The 18,915-nt window shown below is 58.0% G+C and overlaps 1 protein-coding gene across 1 annotated transcript; it reads left to right on the top strand.

Annotated features, from left to right (window-relative positions):
* Nucleotides 1-151: 151 nt before the first annotated feature.
* On the top strand, nucleotides 152-13,324 carry Shisa7 (shisa family member 7). The gene is made up of 6 exons (XM_042683216.1): nucleotides 152-204; nucleotides 4,172-4,898; nucleotides 6,234-6,385; nucleotides 7,818-7,883; nucleotides 8,493-8,642; nucleotides 9,548-13,324. Exons 2-6 carry the CDS (start codon nucleotides 4,216-4,218, stop codon nucleotides 10,189-10,191), a joined length of 1,695 nt encoding a protein of 564 aa, XP_042539150.1. The 5' UTR covers nucleotides 152-204; nucleotides 4,172-4,215; the 3' UTR covers nucleotides 10,192-13,324.
* The last annotated feature ends 5,591 nt before the right edge of the window (nucleotides 13,325-18,915 follow it).

The following is an 18,915-nucleotide window of genomic DNA, read 5'->3' on the forward strand; positions in this document are numbered from 1 at the left end:
CGCACCTCCGCCTCTCCCCCCTCCCCGCCGCACCGGCGCGCGCAGCCGGCCCGCTGCTCGCAGACACGCGCGCTGCCTCCCGTGCTCGGCCCCCACGCTAACACACCCGACTCCCCCAGGATCCTGCATCCGGAAGGCGGGCGCGACCACACCCGGTACAGAGGGGAAACCGAGGCACGGGGACGGGGAGAAAGAGACAGGCAGGTGAGTGGACCGACGGAAGAGTGGGCGGAGGGAGGGTGGGCTGCGGCGGCTCTGAAGGCCCCGGTTCCCGGGACGCAGGAGCCGGGCACCGACACGGGAGGTCCCAGCGCTCTGCAGCCCTTGGGGATCGGAGAGTCGAAACCCCACGGAGCCCCTTCTTGAGATCCGGGGGGGCCCCGAGGCGTCCCCCACCCCTGAGATCCCCCAGCTGCAGGAGCCAAGCCGGTGTCACCGATCCCGGAGCCCATCCTGGGAGTCCCGGCGCGAGGTGTCGGCACCCCAGCCCCCGCCTTCCGGATCCAGGTGTCCCCTCCGCACCCCAGCCCAGAGCTGCGTCTCAGGGCCCGCGCTCGCGTCACCATGGCAACCCGAGTCTATTTTGCGCTGGGAACACAGCTCCGGCTGCAGCGCCCCCCGCCCACCCCTTCCAAAAGCGGGGGGCAGCAGGCAGGGGTGGGGGGCGGCCGCGCGGGACCGAGACCCTCGCGAGGGTCGAAGCCCTGGCATGGGCCCTCAAGGGGGAGGAGGGCGGATGGGGCGACCGGCCGGTGGCCAAGCCGGGCGGGGGCCGCGAAGGCCTGTGACAGGGACCCGGGAGGTGCGGGGGTGGGGGGAACCCCGGGAGACCGAGGCCCTTGGGCCCCATCAGCCACGGACCTGGAGGCCAGGGGCCGGGCTGGGGCCGCAAAGACCCCCGAGGACCGGGACTGTGCGTCGAGGCGCGGGCCAGACCCTGTGTCCCTCCCTTCCCCGTCCCTCTTCCCACCTCATCTCCTGCTCTGCGATGCACCCCAAAGGCTCCCCGACCCTCAACCCTCTGGAAGATCCTGGACGCCCCTCATCCTCTGCCCTGCCCCCACTGTACCCTCAACCCTGTCTCCACCTGTGGACCCCACTCCGCCCATGTTGGAGTCTCTGATCCTTTCTGGTGGTTTCTGTGCCCCCTCTCACCAGCCCTCCCTAGTTTCTGAGCCCCGATTCTGTAGGTCTCTACCCCTTCTCTGTCTCTGCTCCGCTGTCCCCCTGGCACCCTCTGTTTCTTCCCTTGCTCCTCCTACCCTGTGTCACCTTCTGTGGGTTTCTAACTCCTTGCTGGGCATTCATCTCTCTCTGTCCCACACTGGTACCTTGATTCCCCCAGGTTCTTAGTTTCCCCCTCCATCGCATTCTCTCTCCCACCTCAGGCCCTGTGTCCCCTCTCTCTGGACTGTTCAGGATCCGTCCCTCCCCAGCGGCTCTGGCTCTCCTGCACCCTTCTTCCTGCTGCAGCTGCAGGACCCTCGGGTGGCCATGCGGCCCGGCATACCTAGTCCGCTGCTCTCCTGCTGCCCTAGCTAGCAAGGTTGGGAGGGCAGCAGCAGACTGTGGAGTCTGGGCACAGCTGGGGCCTGGTGGGGTGTCACCTGCCAGCTTCAGACTTACCTGGTCATGGGTGTGGGCCCATTTTTTTGGTGGTGTTTGTTGTTTTTGTTTACTGTTTGCTTTTATACTGTTTATTGCATGGGGGGGGAGAACCCAGGGCGTGGGGCACAGCAGGCATGTTCTGTGCACTGAAGGCCGTCTCCAGTCCTAGGGTCAGCTCTTGAGCTGTGTGTGGCTGCTGAGCATCAGGTTCTATCTTGTGTGCTGTAGGTGGAGATGTGTGGAAATACATGGCTCTGTGTGCATGAATACATGTGTGTCAAGAGAGTGCTACAGATGTGCCACCGGCTCAGCGGCTGTGGGGTGTTTGGTGCTGTGTTTGGGGTCCTGTCTGGGTGCCCTGTGCTGTGCTGCTGTGCGTTGTCGCAGGACTGTCAGCCTGGGGAAGTTCCAGGCCAGGGAAGCCTTGAATCTAACTCTGTCCACACGGGAGGTGCAGCCTGGCACTCAGGGGATGTACAAAGACTGGGCATGTGTAAGTGTAACTGGGTGCCACCCCTGCAATCACTGGAGCTGTGCCTGTCCCAGGGGTACAGTTTCAGGGGACAGTAAGATTCTGTTAGCAGAGGGGGATGGTGGGGTCACAGAGCCCAGCCAGGGGCCAGCACCCAGTGGAGAGTGAGAAGTGCTGGTAGTCCAAAGGCAGCCTTTGAGCAGTTGAGGTGAAGGCTGCCGTCCCGGAAGCGTGTGAGTCTATGGTTTGTGAGTCTATGGCTTGACAGGCAGCTGATGTGTGGTGAGAGGCTGAAAGGGCACTGTGCCCAGCTGGCCGGCCACAGACACCTTGGAAAGGAGAACCCAGCTGGACTGGAGCCTCTCAGCTGGACCCCCTTGTGCAGTGTGCAACTTGCCCAATTATCCTTGGCAGCCTCCAGTGAATGAAGGAATTCACAGGCTGTGTGCAAGAGCAACTCCTGGAAGGTGGGAGAGTTAAAGAGGAGAGAGGCAGAGAGAGGAAGGAAGAGGAAGGGACAGAGGGGAGGGAGAGGAAGAGAGAGAGAACTCACATCTCTGTGTGAAGATTAAGCCATCCATATTTTATAGGCCTCAGTGTCTGGAGACGCAGGTTCCAAGCCCAGCCCCATAGCTGAGTTTGAGTGCTGTCAGCTGGAGTTCATGGATAGGACCAGACTGGAGCTCAAAGGGCGAGGTGGATCCCAGGTGGAAGAGGGTGGAGCTAGCTGAGCCACATAACTCCCCTCGCCCCCACTGCCAGCCGCTGGATTGACAGTGTGTCCCTGGCGGTGCACACCCCTGAGGGAAAGGGACAAATAAAAACACTTGAAAGATGTTTACTGAATGAATCCCACCCACCCGTCCTTTGAGTGCACTGCCTTTGCTTTGTCCAGGCTTCCTTCATAATCCCATACATAGGCCACACTCACCTCCTACTCACTATGTAACCTAGGCTAGCCTCAAACTCAACATCCTCTTGCCTTATTTTCTGAGTGCCAGGAATACAGGTGTGCACCACCAGGCCCAGCCCCTTCATGAGTTCACATGTTTCATCAATAAGTCGGTATTACACGCATCACCTTCATTGTAAGAAGGATGCCTCGTGGGCATGGGTCAGCTGGGCACCTGCAAAACAGTTCTGTGTCCCTCTCACTGTCTGGGATGAGTGCAGGCCCTGATCCCTGAGGAGCAAGCCTCTGAGCAGCCGTCCTGAAGTGACAGCTGTCAAGATCTTCCTGAATTGGAGGCAGCTCAGAGAAAAGATACCCAGCGCCCAGCTCTGCCTGTAGTCCCAGCTCTGAAGCACCCACCTGTCCCGCCTGCCCACCCTCCCTGAAGGAGGGAGAACAGGCCTCCTCTCCACCCACCCCCCAAACCACTCCTGCCCACTTGGACATGCAAGGCTTGGGCCTGCCTGAGAGGTTGCCATAGAGATGGTAGGAAGACCCACCCCTCCACCTCCGGACTCCCACTTCCCTCTGCCCCTCGCCCCTCACCGGCTGTGTCTCCTCTGCAGCTCAAGACAGCAATAAACACTCTTGGGGGAAACACTTGGCTGGGCCAGGCTCCAAGCTCCTGTGTGTGGGAGCCAGGGTCAGCACCCAACCACCTAGTACCCAGCACCCTCACCCCACTTTACAGATGAGGTGGCCAGCCCGGGTTGCCTAAGAGCTATTGGGCAGCTGGGATGTGGGGGTGCAGCAGGATGAACCACACTACCACTCTACTGACACTGGGAGATGGACAGACAGGCAGAGACATAACTGAATACAGGAGACGGGCTGGACAGGCATTTGGGGGGCTAAAGGCCATATGGGTGGGTTCCCAGCCAGAGACTCCTGTGCCCACTCCCTGGGCAGAGGGGGGATATCTTGGGTCTAGGGATGGGGATGCTAAACACCCTACTAAGCGAAGGAGGGGTGCGCATCTGGAGCTACCTCCTCCATCTGACGGCTTCTCTCTTCTCTCTTCCTCCCGTCCCCTTCCCTCCGTCCCCCCTCGTGTCCCTCCGCCTTGCATCCCACCCTGGCTCTCCCTTCCCACCTCTCCCCTCCCTCATCTCTCCCCCCCCTCCTCTGCCCCTCTCCAGCCTCCGCCCTCGGACCGGCGCAGCCTGGCGTCCCTACCGAAGCCATGTCGGCTCTGCTGCTCCTCGGGACTGTGGTGCTGCTGGCCTCGGCCACTGGCCAGGCCGGGGCGCGCCCGTCCAACGCCTCGAGCGCAGTGGCGGCCCCCGGCCCGCTGCCCGCGCTGCTGGCGCACCTGCGGCGCTTGACCGGGGCGCTGGCGGGCGGCGGGGGCGCGGCAGGCCCGGGTGCCAATGGCACGCGGAGCAGCCCCGCGGGCAGCGCGGGCGCTGCGGCCAGGGCGCCCCCGCCCGCCGAGCTGTGCCACGGCTACTACGACGTCATGGGCCAGTACGATGCCACCTTCAACTGCAGCACTGGCTCCTTCCGCTTCTGCTGCGGCACCTGCCATTACCGCTTCTGCTGCGAACACCGCCACATGCGCCTGGCGCAGGCCTCCTGCTCCAACTACGACACGCCGCGCTGGGCCACCACGCCGCCGCCGCTGGCCGGGAGCGCGGGGGGTGCGGGGGGCGCGGGCGGGGGCCCCGGGCCCGGCCAGGCCGGGTGGCTGGAAGGGGGCCGGGCCGGGGGCGCGGGGGGCCGCGGGGGCGAGGGCCCTGGGGGCAGCACGGCCTACGTGGTGTGCGGGGTCATCAGTTTCGCCCTGGCCGTGGGCGTTGGCGCCAAAGTGGCCTTCAGCAAGGCGTCGCGTGGGCCCCGGGCGCACCGGGAGATCAACGTGCCCAGGTGCGTGTGCGGTGGGCGGGGCTTTGGCGGTAGGCGTGGTCTTCATGTGGGGCTCTGGTGGGCGTGGTCTCCAGGTGGGCTTTGTGGTGGGCGGGGCCTACGTGGACGGGCTCTGTGGTGGCGTGGTCTGTGTGGGCGGGGCCGCCGAACAGGATGTCAGGACCAGCGTCCAGGGAGGTGAACAGCCAGCTTGCTCAGAGAGTAGAGGCACCGAGCCTCTTTAACAGTTGAGGGATGGGTTGAGGGAACTGAGGCCCTCGTTCATTCAACAAATATTTCTCCCTCTCGCTCTCGCTGTCGCTCTCACTCTCGCTCTGCCGGTACTCTGGCTTGAACTCAGGGCTTCCCACTCTCACTTGGCTTTTTCCACAAGTGGAGATTACACTCCACTTCTGGCTTTTTTGGCGGTTTATTGGAGGCCAGAGTCTCACCGTCTTTTCTGCCCGAGTTGGCTTTGAACCGCTATCCTCAGATCTCAGCCTCCTAAGTAGCTAGGGTTATGGGAGTGAGGCACCTGAGCCCGGCTTCAACAAATATTTTTAAAAGCACTTTTCGTGTGCCAGGAGCTGGAGTAACACACAGGGTTGAGCCAAACAACCTCCCAACCCTTCTTGCCCAGGCCTGCGAGCTCTGTGAGGCTGGGGACATTACTTCATCTCTCTGTGCCTCCCTGTCCTTGCCTGTACGAGGAGGGTTCGAACCGTCCTCCCGCCATTCGGATGGCAATGAAGGCTGAGTTGATTCGTGTAATCCGCAGAGTTAAGCGCTCATTAACGATCCGATCCGAGGCAGCGTCACCCAACACATATGTATGCATTATAATTCTGGATACTGGTGTCTCAGGAAGAACATAAAGGCTTGGGGATGTCAGGGATGGAATGCCGCTTTAGACTAAATGGACCAGGTAAATGTCCAAGCAGGAATCGGGAGGTCATTCCAGGAGGAGGCGGCGGTGGGGAGGAGCAGGCAGGGGTGAGTGGTGGGGAGGGGAGGGGCGGGTGGGCAGGGACGGGGAGGGGTGAGAAGGAGCAAGCTGGGATTGGGCGCCTGCCAGGAGGCTTCCCACCGGGACATGACCACCTGCATAGAGGAGTGAGGTCCGCGTAAGAGGAAGACGAATAGGGACCTATCGTCATGAGGAAAGCGTCAAAGGGACCCTGAATGGGGTCCAGAGCCGAGGCTGCGGAGGGGTTGGGGACCCAGCAGCTGGGAGAGGGCTGCGCCGGAAGGTGCATGGGCTAGGCTGGCCGCCGAGTGGATGGTGGATCCCCCCAAAGGAGAGGGCCTCTCCCCACGCCCAGTCCACAACACTGACCGCCCCACTGCCATCTGTAGGGCCCTGGTAGACATCCTGAGGCATCAGGCAGGGCCTGGGGCCCGCCCGGACCGCGCCCGGAGCAGCTCCCTGACCCCAGGCCTTGGGGGATCTGACAGCATGCCCAGAACGCCCAAGAACCTCTACAACACAGTGAAGCCCTCCAACCTCGGTGAGTAGGAGGCGTGGCTGGGGCCGAGCTCAGGGCCCCGCCCCATGCCCCTTGTCCCTGCTTCCATCCCATGGGGCGGTGCCCACCCCAGTTGGCCAGGCTCACTTCCCCAAGTCCCACCCTTCCGTTTGGCTCTGCCCTCCCGGTGGCCCCGCCCTCTGTTACCGAGGCTCCGCCCTGTGCGTGTAGCCCCGCCCTTCCCTTCCATTCCCCTACTCCCCATTCTTCCTGCTGGGCCAGGCCGCTGAGTGGGGCGGGCAGCGGCCGGAAAGGGTGTACGGTGGTCTGAAGGGGAGGACGGCTTCTCCTAGTGGCTTGTTTGCGCCTAGGGCGGGAGGATGACCAGAGCTGCTGAGCACTGGAAGCTCTAGGTGGTTGGCACAGCGTTCTTCCAAGGCCACCAGCTCTGAGGCCTAGGAGAAAGGGTGGACTGTGGGGCCTTGGGTGCCAGGCCAAGCCCGGCTCTGCCTTGATACAGAGGGCAGTGGGGAGGCACGGAGGTGCTTAGAGTAGGAGACCTGCGCAGTCAGGAGATGGATGAGGGGAAAGAGGCCTGGGAGCAGGCTGGGGGAAGGGGGCATTGAGTTTGAAGAGTGGTTGGTGAGAAAGAGGTGTGGAAGCTGGTGAAGAGGGGCAGAAGGAGGTGAAGGGGGCAGGGAAGGGATCCCGAGCAGCACATGCCAAGGTTCTTCTGGCTCACACAGACCTCCAAGAGAAGGGACTATAGGGCTGGGAAGGTGGCTCAGTGGTAGAGCACTTGCCTTGCATGCCAGAGGCCCTGGGTTCGATTCCTCAGCACCACATAAGCAAAAAAGAAAAAAGCCAGAAGTGGTGCTGTGGCTCAAGGGGTAGAGCGCTAGCCTTGAGCTGAAGAGCTGAGGGACAGCGCCCAGGCCCAGAGTTCAGGCCCTATGACCGGACCCAAAAAAAAAAAAAGAGAAGAGACTATAGGGGGACAGGAGCTGAGGCTGCAGGTGCCAGCTTGGGGCCAGGCTACAAGGCCACAGGTTCCTCTGTCCTGGGTGAGGGCCAGCTGTCGGAAGGGGCAAGCAGTAGGGGCAGAGACGGTGGTCGGGTCTGACCCCGGTGACAGGCTGGCAGGATGGGGATCTCCAGGAACGATGTGGGGATGAAGGATGTGGGGGTGAAGGGGGAGATGGCAAAGAGACACCAACCTCTGGTCTAGGCATTGCCGGGTGGGTATTGGGACAGCCCAGTCTATAAGCCAGCCACGAGTCTCTGCCCACACACTCACCCTGCACATTCTCAGCCTCAGTTTACTGAGTGTTACAGATGGTTCAGGCTGAAATAGGAGATACTGGGGAAGGGGGGGGAGGCTAAGCACCAAACCAGGGTCTTCCTAGCAGCTAGGGTGGCAGTCCCAGTGGGTACAGCGATGGCAGTGACATCGCCTCCCTTCTCGGTCCCTCAGATAACCTCCACCACAACTACCTGCACCTCAACGTCAACAGCCCCAAGCACCAGGCCGCCACTCTGGGTATGCAGAAGCTGGGGCTGCGGCGGCGGCTGCTGCTGGGGAAGCAGGGCCTCCCCACCCTGCTGAAGTGCTGGGTGGAGCCCGTGGCAAAGCCCGTGAGCCCCACTCATGGTGGGACTGTGTGGCCGGCCAGTGAGGCAGGCTAGTGTCCTTGAAGGACACCAGAAGTCATCTCTCCTCACCCTGGCTGGGTGAAGACGTGGGACACGTCGCCCCAGCCTGGGGCAAGGCCTCGGGGTCCCTGTGTTGGAAAGTGCTTTCCTTCCTGCACCACAAACCTGTCTAGGATGGAAGAGGTAGAGGGGCCCTGAAATGATGAAGCTTGATAGGCTGGACTTCCAGGTTTCTAACTCCCCCACCTAGGGGCTGGGGCTGCACACCTGAGTCTGAGAGAAGAGGCCTGGGGCCTGGGATTGAAGGTCTGAGGAAGAGGACTGGGTTCTGGACCACCGGGTCTGAAGGAAGAGAAGAGCCGAGACCCAGTCTCCTGGGTCTGAGTGGGGAGGACTGGGGCCTACTCCTGGGGGTGAGCAGGGGAGGAGATGGGGTTGGACCGCTTCTTGGAGGGCAGAGATGCCACACTGACCTGGCCTGCCTCCTCTACTGCAGACTGGCGGGCCATGCCGCCGCCCAGCCCCAACTTGCACTACTCCACACTGTCCTGCTCTCGATCCTTCCACAACCTCTCCCATCTGCCCCCATCCTACGAGGCTGCTATGAAATCGGAGCTCAACCGCTACTCCTCCCTCAAGAGGTTGGGTGAGTGCAGGTGAAGGGGAGCTTGGGGGACGGGCTTGGGGCAGGAGGGGCAGGGGCTGGGGTCAGGACCATGGACAGTGGCCTGCAAGTCCTCAAGTTTGGCTCCTCTCCTGGGCTTTTCTCCAGGTTTGCACCAGAATCCTTTGAACTTACTTTGTATCAGGACTACCTGGGTGGGTTTCAGAAACATGCATAGGGGCTGGAAAGGTGGTTCAGTGGTAGAGTGTTTGCCTTGCATGCATGAGGATCTAGGTTCGATTCCTCAGCACAACATAAACAGAAAAAGGCAGAAGTGGCACTGTGGCTCAAGTGGTAACCTTGAGCTGAAGAGCTGAGGGACAGCACCCAGGCCCCGAGTTCAGGCTGCACGACTGACAAAAAAAAAAAGCAGAAATATACATAATTTCTACTGCCAAGGCCTATTGTACTTTGGGGGACTTGTGCTCAACTTGTATAGCTACAACTTAAGGAGAAGCATTCATCTCCAAGTGTCTAGCTTCAGAGCTGGCTAAACCCAGGTATGAGCCTGCCTGCACCTGCGGGGCTCTACTCACCTTAGCGTTCCTATGCAACCAGCTGGCCTCGTCTTCAGAAATTCCCCCGCCTGATGGCAAAGACTGTCCCAAGATTTTTTTTTTTTTTTTTGAGCCCTAACCTGACTATGTAGGCCAACTGGGATTGTAGGCATGCGTCACCAAGCCCAGCTGCCTCAATGATTTCTTTTTTAAGGCTAACCATTCTACCAACTTAGTCTCCTGGCAGAGCAGAGTCTTTATGGTTCCCCCGTGAGGGCAGGTCTTGTGGCAGTTCTGATTGACCAGACTCTAGGGCGGGAGGGCCATGGGGAGGCTGGACGGGACCCCCACACACCCCACACCTGGCCTTCCCGTCCCCCCTCCCCCCAGCCGAGAAGGACCTGGATGATGCCTATCTGAAGCGGCGGCACCTGGAGATGCCCCGCGGGACCCTGCCCCTGCATGCACTGCGGAGGCCGGGCACGGGGGGTGGCTACCGCGTGGACGGCTGGGGCAGCCCCGAGGAGCTGGGCCTGGCACCTGCGCCCCACCCGCGACGGGTCATGTCTCAGGAGCACCTGCTGGGCGACGCACGGGCCTCACGCTGCGAGTTCACATTGCCCCGCGCACGCCTGGTGTCGCAGGAGCACCTGCTGCTGTCTTCCCCCGAGGCCCTGCGCCAGAGCCGCGAGCACCTGCTGTCCCCCCCTCGCAGCCCTGCGCTGCCCCCTGAGCCACCGGCCCGGGCCGGCCTGGCTGCCTCACACTCCAACCTGCTGCTGGGGCCTGGGGGGCCGCCCACTCCGCTGCACGGCCTGCCGCCACCCTCAGGCCTGCTCGCCCACCACCACCACCATGGCCTGCACGGCTCGCCCCAGCCCGCCTGGATGGCAGACGCGGGAGGGGGCGCAGGCACACTGGCCCGCAGGCCACCCTTCCAGCGCCAGGGCACCCTGGAGCAGCTGCAGTTCATCCCCGGCCACCATCTGCCCCAGCACCTGCGCACGGCCAGCAAGAATGAAGTGACTGTCTGAGGCAGGCTGGGCGGTCCCAGGCCCCAGGCCAGGATCCTTCCCGCAGGCCACCCTCCAGGCGCCTGGCACCCACAAGGGCCCTGGGGCCGGAGCCAAAGCCTGTCTCTCGAACTCTGCAGACCAGATCCTCCTCCTAGAACTGTTTGTGCCATGCCTCCCTCCCTCAAGGAAGGGGCCCGCCCATGAGGCTGGCCCTGGGGGTTGTGGTATCACCTCCAGGTGATGCAGGGCAGACAAGGCCTTGCCCGAGCCACCTTCCTTCCAGACTGAGTCCATCCTATGATGCAGCTGAAGAGACTGCCCTCGCCCTGAGACATCGCCTGATGCCATCCCTTCAGACAAAGCCATCTCCCCCACCCCCGCCCCTGGGGGAAATCATCCTGCCCACTGGGTCCTCCTGCAGATCCGTCTCCGCCCTCCCCGTGATGACAGCACCAGAGCAGGTGTTTTGCCCTATGGCACCATTGGAGGGACTGTGCCTCTTCCTGTGATGTCATCGGCAGACACGGTACACCCCCAGGGACATGGCCATTGCCTCTTTCCTGCAGTGTGATATGTGAGCTGGGCCTAGCAGACCCCCAGCGGCCCTGGGAAGGCGTCAGGTACCTCTGAGGCGCATCGGCTGGGCCAGCACTCTGTCTTCAGGGTCGTCCCAAGAGCTCCCGCGGAGTGCCCATGCCCCCTGACTTCTCCCATTGTGATTCGGGCTGGGGCTGATGTTCCTGGCTCTATGGACATCTGAAGGGAGGCCAGCCTCAGAGTCCTGTGCTGTGCAGCGGCTCCTGGGACAGTTCCAGGGGAAGGACTTCCGCTCCAAGTTTGCTCTGCCCACCAAAGGCTGGCATCACCTCTTCCTGCCGAATCTAGAGACATCATGGGCCCTGTGGACAGAGGCTTAGCCTCCTAGAGGGGAAGGGTCAGTGTGTGGGCGCCACTGACCTCCCATCATCGTCAGTACCAGTGTCACCACACACGAATGTTAACTGTGTCACTGCCTGGGATCACCTAGTGTGCCACTCTCTTCCAGGATTTACCAGGACTCATGGTGACTCCTTCATCCATGACTCTGTCATCTCCCCAAATTCCATGATGGTGGTGATGTTGTCATCTCCTAGGGGTCAGTGCCGACAGCGATGTCCTCAGCTTATTCTGTCGGGACTGGCTAAGACCAAGGATGTATGCTTCCCAGAGTCACTCCAGCTAGGGCGCCATCACTTCCCAGGGGAAATGACATACACCTTCAGGCCCAGGTCCCCCACAGCTGTGACGTCATCGCTTCCCCCGATGCATTGCAATTGCGGCGTCCTCTCTCTCCTCCTCCCCTAGTACCCCAAGAGTCAACGGTGTCATCATCTCCTCGGGTCAGCTTCCATTGCAGTGTCCCCACGTCCCATGCCCCTGGGAGCCAGTGATGTCACCACCGTGGCGTCGTCCCCTCCCCCCTAGGAACCATGAGAGCCAAGACTGTCGCCATCCACGAGACCTGCTACTGCCACGCCAGGACCTGGGGCAGTGGGAAGCATCATTTTCCAGTGTGTGTTTCAGCTGCAGGGTCCCTGCTGTCCAGGCTCCACTATGTCCGTATGCCATCACCCGCCAGGAATGTCCATCTGAGGGACCAAAGGCTGGGACAGGCCAGATCTTGGCTGTTCCCAGGGGATGTGTGGCACTTGCAGTTGTCCCCAGGAGAGGGAGGGGGGTGGACTAGCACCACACTCCCATGAACCAGGCTGGGGTCAGCTGTCCCCCCTGAGACCCCTGGCCCTACTCCATGATGTCACTGCCTCCCTCCTGAGCTGGGTGAAAACTGGGGTCAGCTCTGTGCAGATATGGCTTCTGCCAGGTCTCACCCACTGGTGAGGACATACAGGCTCCTCCTAAGAAGCCTGCTGCCCTCCGCAGCTGTCCCGTCCATGATGGGGCCCATCCTGCGACCTCTCCCGGCCACCAGAGGTGGGGCTGGCCAGCCTTGGAGGGCATCACTGTCCTCTGACTCCCCCACTCTCCCACCCACTCCCCCACCCCCTGGATCAGAGCTCGCCGGCCTGGGCCATCCACTCCCCAGGGACACCCCTGGAAAGGGCCAGCAGCCAACAACCCAACTCACCTGACACTGTTAGCACTGCTCTGGGCTGGCCTGGCCTGGGCAGCTCTGCTTGAGAGCCATGGTTTCTGCAGGGGTGGAGGGTCCTCCTCCCCCTCCCCCCAGCATACCAGGGAGTGCCAGGGCCAGAGGGGTGTTCAGGGAGTCCCCAAAGCCCAGCACACAATCTGTCCCCAGATCTTTGTATATAGCCATGTTGCAGGGGCGGCCATTCCCCACTCTTAAAGGGCTACATGCCCCCCCAGCCCCAGGGCGAGGTGTGGGGGGGCCTCTTCTCCCTCCCCTGGGCCGCCCCTTCCTCTTAATGTCTCTCCGAAAATGCTGCCGACCCCACCCCCATCCCCAGCTCATCCTTTCCCAACAGAAGCCTGGGGTAGATCCTGGCCAGAGGATCTTCACATATCCTGCAGCTCCATCCACCCAAGCCCCAGCCTGGCTTTTGGTCTCCTTGTTGATGGCTGATGGGGGGAGGAGGGAGTTCCTCCACCCTTCTACAGGCCAGCCCAGAGGAGCCAGCTGGAGAGGCCATCCATGCCTGGACGAATTCTTCCACTTCCCACCCCCACGGGACACTCCGCTTTCTCCAGTCCCTGGAATCTGGGGTGTTCCTGGCCAAAGCTTTTGTATAACCCCCTCCCCCATGACTGCTCCAAGGTTGGGCTTGGGGGTCTGGCCTCCAGCCCTGCCCTCTGCTCCTGCTCCAGCCTCGGCCTCTTTACTTTGAATAAGCCATAGTGTGGAGAGGCTCCAGGCAGCCGGCAAGCCACTCTGCTCTCTGTCCCCCTCCACATGCCCAGAGCTGGGGTCTGGCCTCCGAGTCCCCTCCACCCCTGAGGCGCCCCGCGAATATTCACATGTGCACATGTATCCTGGCATGCCGGTGACAGGGACAGGCCAGGGGGCACTCCACAACTCTGCACCCCTCTCCTGACAGTCCTCTCTAACACAGGTCTCTAACCCTGATCTTCCTGGGAGACAGCCAGAGGAGCTTCAAATTGCTAATTTTTTTTAAAATAAACATTTTCCTGACTCGTGGTCCAACGTTTCCTGTGGGGAAAGGAGGGGAAAGGAGGTGTGCTCCCCACCTGTGTATAGTCAGGAATAGCGAGCCCCTCCCTTACCCCCCAGCATGCTCGCCAGGGCGCCACTGGCTTCCCACTATCCTCAGCAATGGCCAGACTGAGGGGAGGGCATAGAATGAGCTTGGGTTCTGTGAGAGGGGCTGGCCCTGGATCTCAGGCTGGCCTCTCTCAGCCCTCATTTGTCTGCCTCCCAAATACAGTGACCTGAGAGCTCAGCTGCAGACCATAGCAGGGAGAGGAGGTGTCTTCCCTAAAGGGCTGGGTTTATGCCCATTAGGGAAGCTTCCACAGAGGAAACCAAATGTTTTCGATTATTCATCATTCTGCAAAGAAAACTAGAGGGAAGGCTGGCACCAGTGGCTTACGCCTGGAATCCCAGCTACTCAGGAGGTTAAGATCTGACAATCTCAGTTCAGAGCCAGCCTGGGCAGGAAAATCCATCAGACTCATCTCCAATAAACCACCAGAAAACCGGAAGTGGCACTGTGGCTCAAGTGGTAGAGTGCTCACCTTGAGCTGGAGAGCTGAGGGACAGTGTTCAGGCCCAGAGTTCAAGCCCCGTGATTGACAAAACAATAAGAACTAAAGTTTAGATTTAAAAGTAGATGGTGCTGGTGCTGGGAAGGTGGCTCAGTGGTAGAGCGCTTGCCTTGCATGCATGAGGCCCTGGGTTCGATTCCTCAGCACCACATAAGCAAAAAGAAAAAAAAAGCCGAAAGTGACGCTGTGGCTCAAGTGGTAGAGTGCTAGCCTTGAGCTGAAGAGCTGAGGGACAGCACCCAGGTCCATAGTTCAGGCCCCATGACCGGACCCCCCTCAAAAAAAAAAAAAAAAAGTAGATGGTGCTGATTGGCCTACCCCCCTCACAGAGCTTGTGCCCAGGAGAGGGGATGAGGGAGTCTCACTTCTCTCATGGGGCAGGGCCCGCATGTGATACCCCAGCTCAGCGGCCTCTATCTTCACTGTCCAGGGACTTTACCCAGTAGCTGGGGACTCCATTTATGGTTAGCAAGGAGAGAGCTACCCCTCCCCCACCACACCCCCTCATGGGCTGTACTGGGCCAGGGCACGGCCAGGATGCGCAGTGCCTTTCCATCTCTGTAACTTAACACTTGCTCCGTTTCCAGCATGGCAGTGTCAGTAAACACAGCCTCTGCACAGCTATTCTTAACCTGTGCCTGACTTGGGGCGGGGAGGGGGGCGGGGGGGGCTGTCAACTCCTAATTTCTAGGCCAGATGTGCGCACTTGCTTTTAGGTTCACCTCTGCTGAGCCTGTGTTCTGAAGGCTCTGCAGGCTTACAGAGCTGTACAACATCTGCCGTCTACCACATCCCTTCCCCCCAAATATACATGCTTCTAGTCAGGTCCAAGTAGCTCATGCCTATCACTCCAGCTGACTGAGGAGGCAAAGCAGGGTCCTTCAGAGGAGAGCTGTGCCAAGGCGGCTGGCTGGCCAGGGTCTTGGCCATCAGGCCCACACGGTGTCGTGCCATCGCTGGGGCTTTGCTCAGGCCTCCAAGGCTCACATCTATCCAAGGAGCCCTGGGAACCCAGCTAGCACAGCGGCAGCAGCTCTGTGGCCCTTGCTGGAGATTGAACAGGATGCAGCTCAGCTCAGCTCCACAAAGGGTTTCAGTGAGGACCGGAACAATCAGAATCATCCATGGATTCATCAACCAAGAAGTTCAAACTCAAGAAATGGAACATCGCCTCTGAGGATCAGGTTAGGTGAAGATAAACATGTACCTGATGGTGGAAGAAAAGGGTATAGAACTATCTGTTGAACCCCTCATTATTAACTACTTTGGCCCTGGAAGAGGTGGTGTGACTGATGAAGAGCCATATGGCAAGGACTGGCAAGTGTGTGGGCTCCTGAAAGCAGCTGCTCACGTGTTACTTTGGATAAATTAAAATAAAGTGATTTTCAAGAAGGAGGAGAAAGAGAAGAGGAGGAGGAGGAAGAAGAAAAGACAGATTACAGCTAAATACAGTGGTACATGCCTGTAATCCCAGCTACTCAGGAGGCAGAGGTAGGAGAATCACCTCCAAGGCTGGCCCAGGTAAACACAAAAGGCCCTATCTGAAAAACCAACCAGAAAGCAAAAGGACTTGGGGTGGGGGCAGGCATGGCTTAGGTGGGGCTCTGAGTTCAATACCTATGCATCCTTTTTTAGACTATGTACCCTGTGTGGGTTGTGTAGCCCAGGCTGGCCTCACACTTGAGATCCTCCTGCATCAACCTCCCAGTGCTGAGTTACAGGCGTGCGCACACATGCACACACCAACCAGCCAGATGATACTTTTTTTACTTTTGCTGGTACTCGGGTTTGAACTTGGGGCTTCACACTTGCTAGGCAGGCACTCTACCACTGAGCCATGTCCCCAGACTCAAGTGATACTTTCCTAACTTCATTATTCCTTTGACATTATTAGTTAACATTTGCATACAACCAACCCCAGGAGAGAGAATCTAGTACCTTTGTCAGATTCTCTGTGACCCTAATGATTCAAATAATTGGAAAGGCTGGGAAGGTAGCTCAGTGGTAGAGTGCTTGCCTTGCATGCATGAGGCCCTGGGTCTGATTCCTCAGCACCGCATAAGCAGAAAAAGCTGGAAGTGGCGCTGTGGCTCAAGTGGTAGGGTGCTAGCCTTGAACTGAAGAGCTCAGGTACAGCGCCCAGGCCCAAAGTTCAAGCTCCAAGAACAACCACCAAAAAAAAAAAAAAAAAAAGAGCTGGGAAGGTGGCTCAGTGGTAGAGCACTTGCATTGCATGCATGAGGCCCTGGGTTCGATTCCTCAGCACCACATAAGCAAAAAGAAAAAAGCCAGAAGTGGCATTGTGGCTCAAGTGGTAGAGCGCTAGCCGTGAGCTGAAGAGCTGAGGAACAGTGCCCAGGCCCATAGTTCAGGCCCCACGACTGGACCCCAAAAGAAAAGAAAAGGGAAAGAAAGAAAGGAAGGAAGGAAGGAAGAAAGAAAGAGAAAAAAGGAACATCCACCATTTTTTATTTTTATTTTTTATTTATTTTGTGTCGGTCGTGGAGCCTGAACTCTGGGCCTGGGCGCTGTCCCTCAGCTCTTCAGCTGTAGACTAGCGCTCTACCACTTGAGCTGCAGCCCCACTTCTGGCTTTTTTTTCTTTTTGCTTATGTGGTGCTGAGGAATCGAACCCAGGGCCTCATGTATGCAATGCAAGTGCTCTACCACTGAGCCACCTTCCCAGCCCCAGGAACATCTTTTTTAAAGCAGAACTAAAGAGATACTCTTCATTGAGTTGTACATCTGATTTTTTAAAACTTGTCTCAAGTATTCACAAAGCAGATAGATTTTTCATTCAACTACCAATTGCAGAAACACAAAATAAGTTTCCATACAATCCCAACAAAAGTAACCTTTCTTTCTATCATCAAGAAAATAAACTATGTTTTACAAGTTAAAACTATTAAGTTTACTATGATGCAAAACACCAAAAACACTTGACACAAAACCTATTATTAATAAAAAGTATGCCTTTTCATTTTCTATTTTTGGCCCAAATTTTAATTCTTTCCAGTAGAACCAAAACCTCCTGAACCCCTTTCAGTATCATCCAAGACTTGAACTTCTTCAATTTCTGGGTAAACATAAAAAAAGGCACTCGATGCATTCTCTTTTGGGGGGTTGGGTGGGGGGGCAGGAGAGACAGGGTCTCATTATGCAACCCAGATTGGCCAGGGTGAACTGCCTGCCTCAGCCTGAGCTGGAATTACAACTGTGTGCCACCATGTCAGCCATTCAATTAATTCTTTACTATGACCTCTCAGGGTGTGCAGGGCTAAGACAAGGGGATAGGGCATTTTGAACACTTGTTAAGACGATGTCACCTGTCATCCTGTACGGGATGTCTGAACGCCCCGCTCACACCCTCTATCCCAAAGCATGACCTGTTCTGCCTGGACTTGTGTAGGAGGTGGGCAAGGAAGGCCGCTGGGGCACAGCCATGTAGCTTTAACCCAATGCCAGGTCTCTGTGTCCAGGGGTCTAGCATTCGCATCTGCCACTAGAGGGAGCCCCAGATCTATTTAAAAGCACCCATAAATGAGCAGGGCCCTTCCCAGGCATACCAAGAACAAAATACAAAACCAAGGCCCCAGATAGAAGCTCACACCTGTAATCAATCCTAGCTACTTGGGAGACTGAGATCTGAGGGTCGCAATTCAAAGCCAGCCCAGGCAGGAAAGTCCTTCAGACTCTTATCTCCAATAAAGCCACCAGAAAACCGGAAGTGGTATTATGGCTCAAAGTGGTACAGCTCTAGACTTGAGCTGAAGAGCTCAGGGACAGTGCCCAGGCTAAAAGTCCAAGCCCCACAACTGACCAAGGGAAAAAACAAACAAAACAACAACCAAGGCCCATACCACAACTGAGGAAGCATCACCATATATAAATAACTACTCTGTTCGCCTTACCTCTCACTGCTCAAGTCCTCCACTATCCTAGGCTCAGGCCAACCTAGCCTGGCTGCTTCTGCTTGCTTCCCTAAATCCACTAAGCACAATCCCTTCCCCAGGCCTTTACACCTGCTGTTTCCTTTGCTTGATGCTTTTCTCCTAGACCTTCCATGGTCCAAATGATGCTTCCTCCAAAGGCCTTCCCTGAATAGTCAAGGACAGACAGCAGCCCAGGGAGTTGACAATACTCTTCAATCTCAACCCTCTGACGTGACAGTAGAGACTTGATTGCTTGCTGCCTGGCTCCCCACGAGAACGGAAGTTCTGTGAAAGCAGGATACAAAAACATCTTGTAGCCACTGGTAAGTGAATGAATTCAGGAGTCTACCTGCAAGGACTATGGAAGATCAAACATGTACATAAATTAGAAAGGCCCCTGGTGTACCACAGTACACACATAATATGAACCACAAGTTGGGGCACCAGTCTGTTTCTTTGGATGATGACTTCATTCTTTTCTCTTGTCAGTCATGGGGCTTGAACTCTGGGCTTAGGTCCTGTCCCTCAGCTCTTCAGTTCAAGGTGAGCACTCTACCACTTGAGCCACAGCACCACTTCAAGTTTTCTGGTGGTTCATTGGAGAGAAAAGTCTCATGGACTTTCCTGCTGGCTTTAACCATGATCCTCAGATCTCAGCCTCCTGAGTGGGATTACAGGTGTGAGCCACCGGCACCTGGCTTGTTTTTGTTTTATGATATGAAGTTTGACTATGTAGGCCAGGCCAGTCTCAAACTCATAACCCCTTTGCCCCAGTCTCAAGAGAGCTAGGAGTGCAGGTGTGTGTCACCTTGCCCAATATTTAGATGGATTTCTGAACTAGAGCTCTGTCCTATCACCAGCTCTGCCTTGTCAAGGCTGGGGCCCCCAGGGAGTCACTTCACCTCTAACTCCCTTATTTTCCTTGCCAGTTAAACAGGGCAGACTCACCCTAGGATAACACCTACAAAGCTCACATGCAATCAACTGCCTACCATCTGATTCCATTTCAGTTCTTACTGCAGGTTTTTGTTTTTTGTCGGTCGTGGGGCCTGAACTCTGGGCCTGC

This window comes from Dipodomys spectabilis, unplaced genomic scaffold, assembly GCF_019054845.1.
Source record: "Dipodomys spectabilis isolate Male_0828 unplaced genomic scaffold, ASM1905484v1 ptg000080l, whole genome shotgun sequence".
Classification (NCBI taxonomy): domain Eukaryota; kingdom Metazoa; phylum Chordata; class Mammalia; order Rodentia; family Heteromyidae; genus Dipodomys; species Dipodomys spectabilis.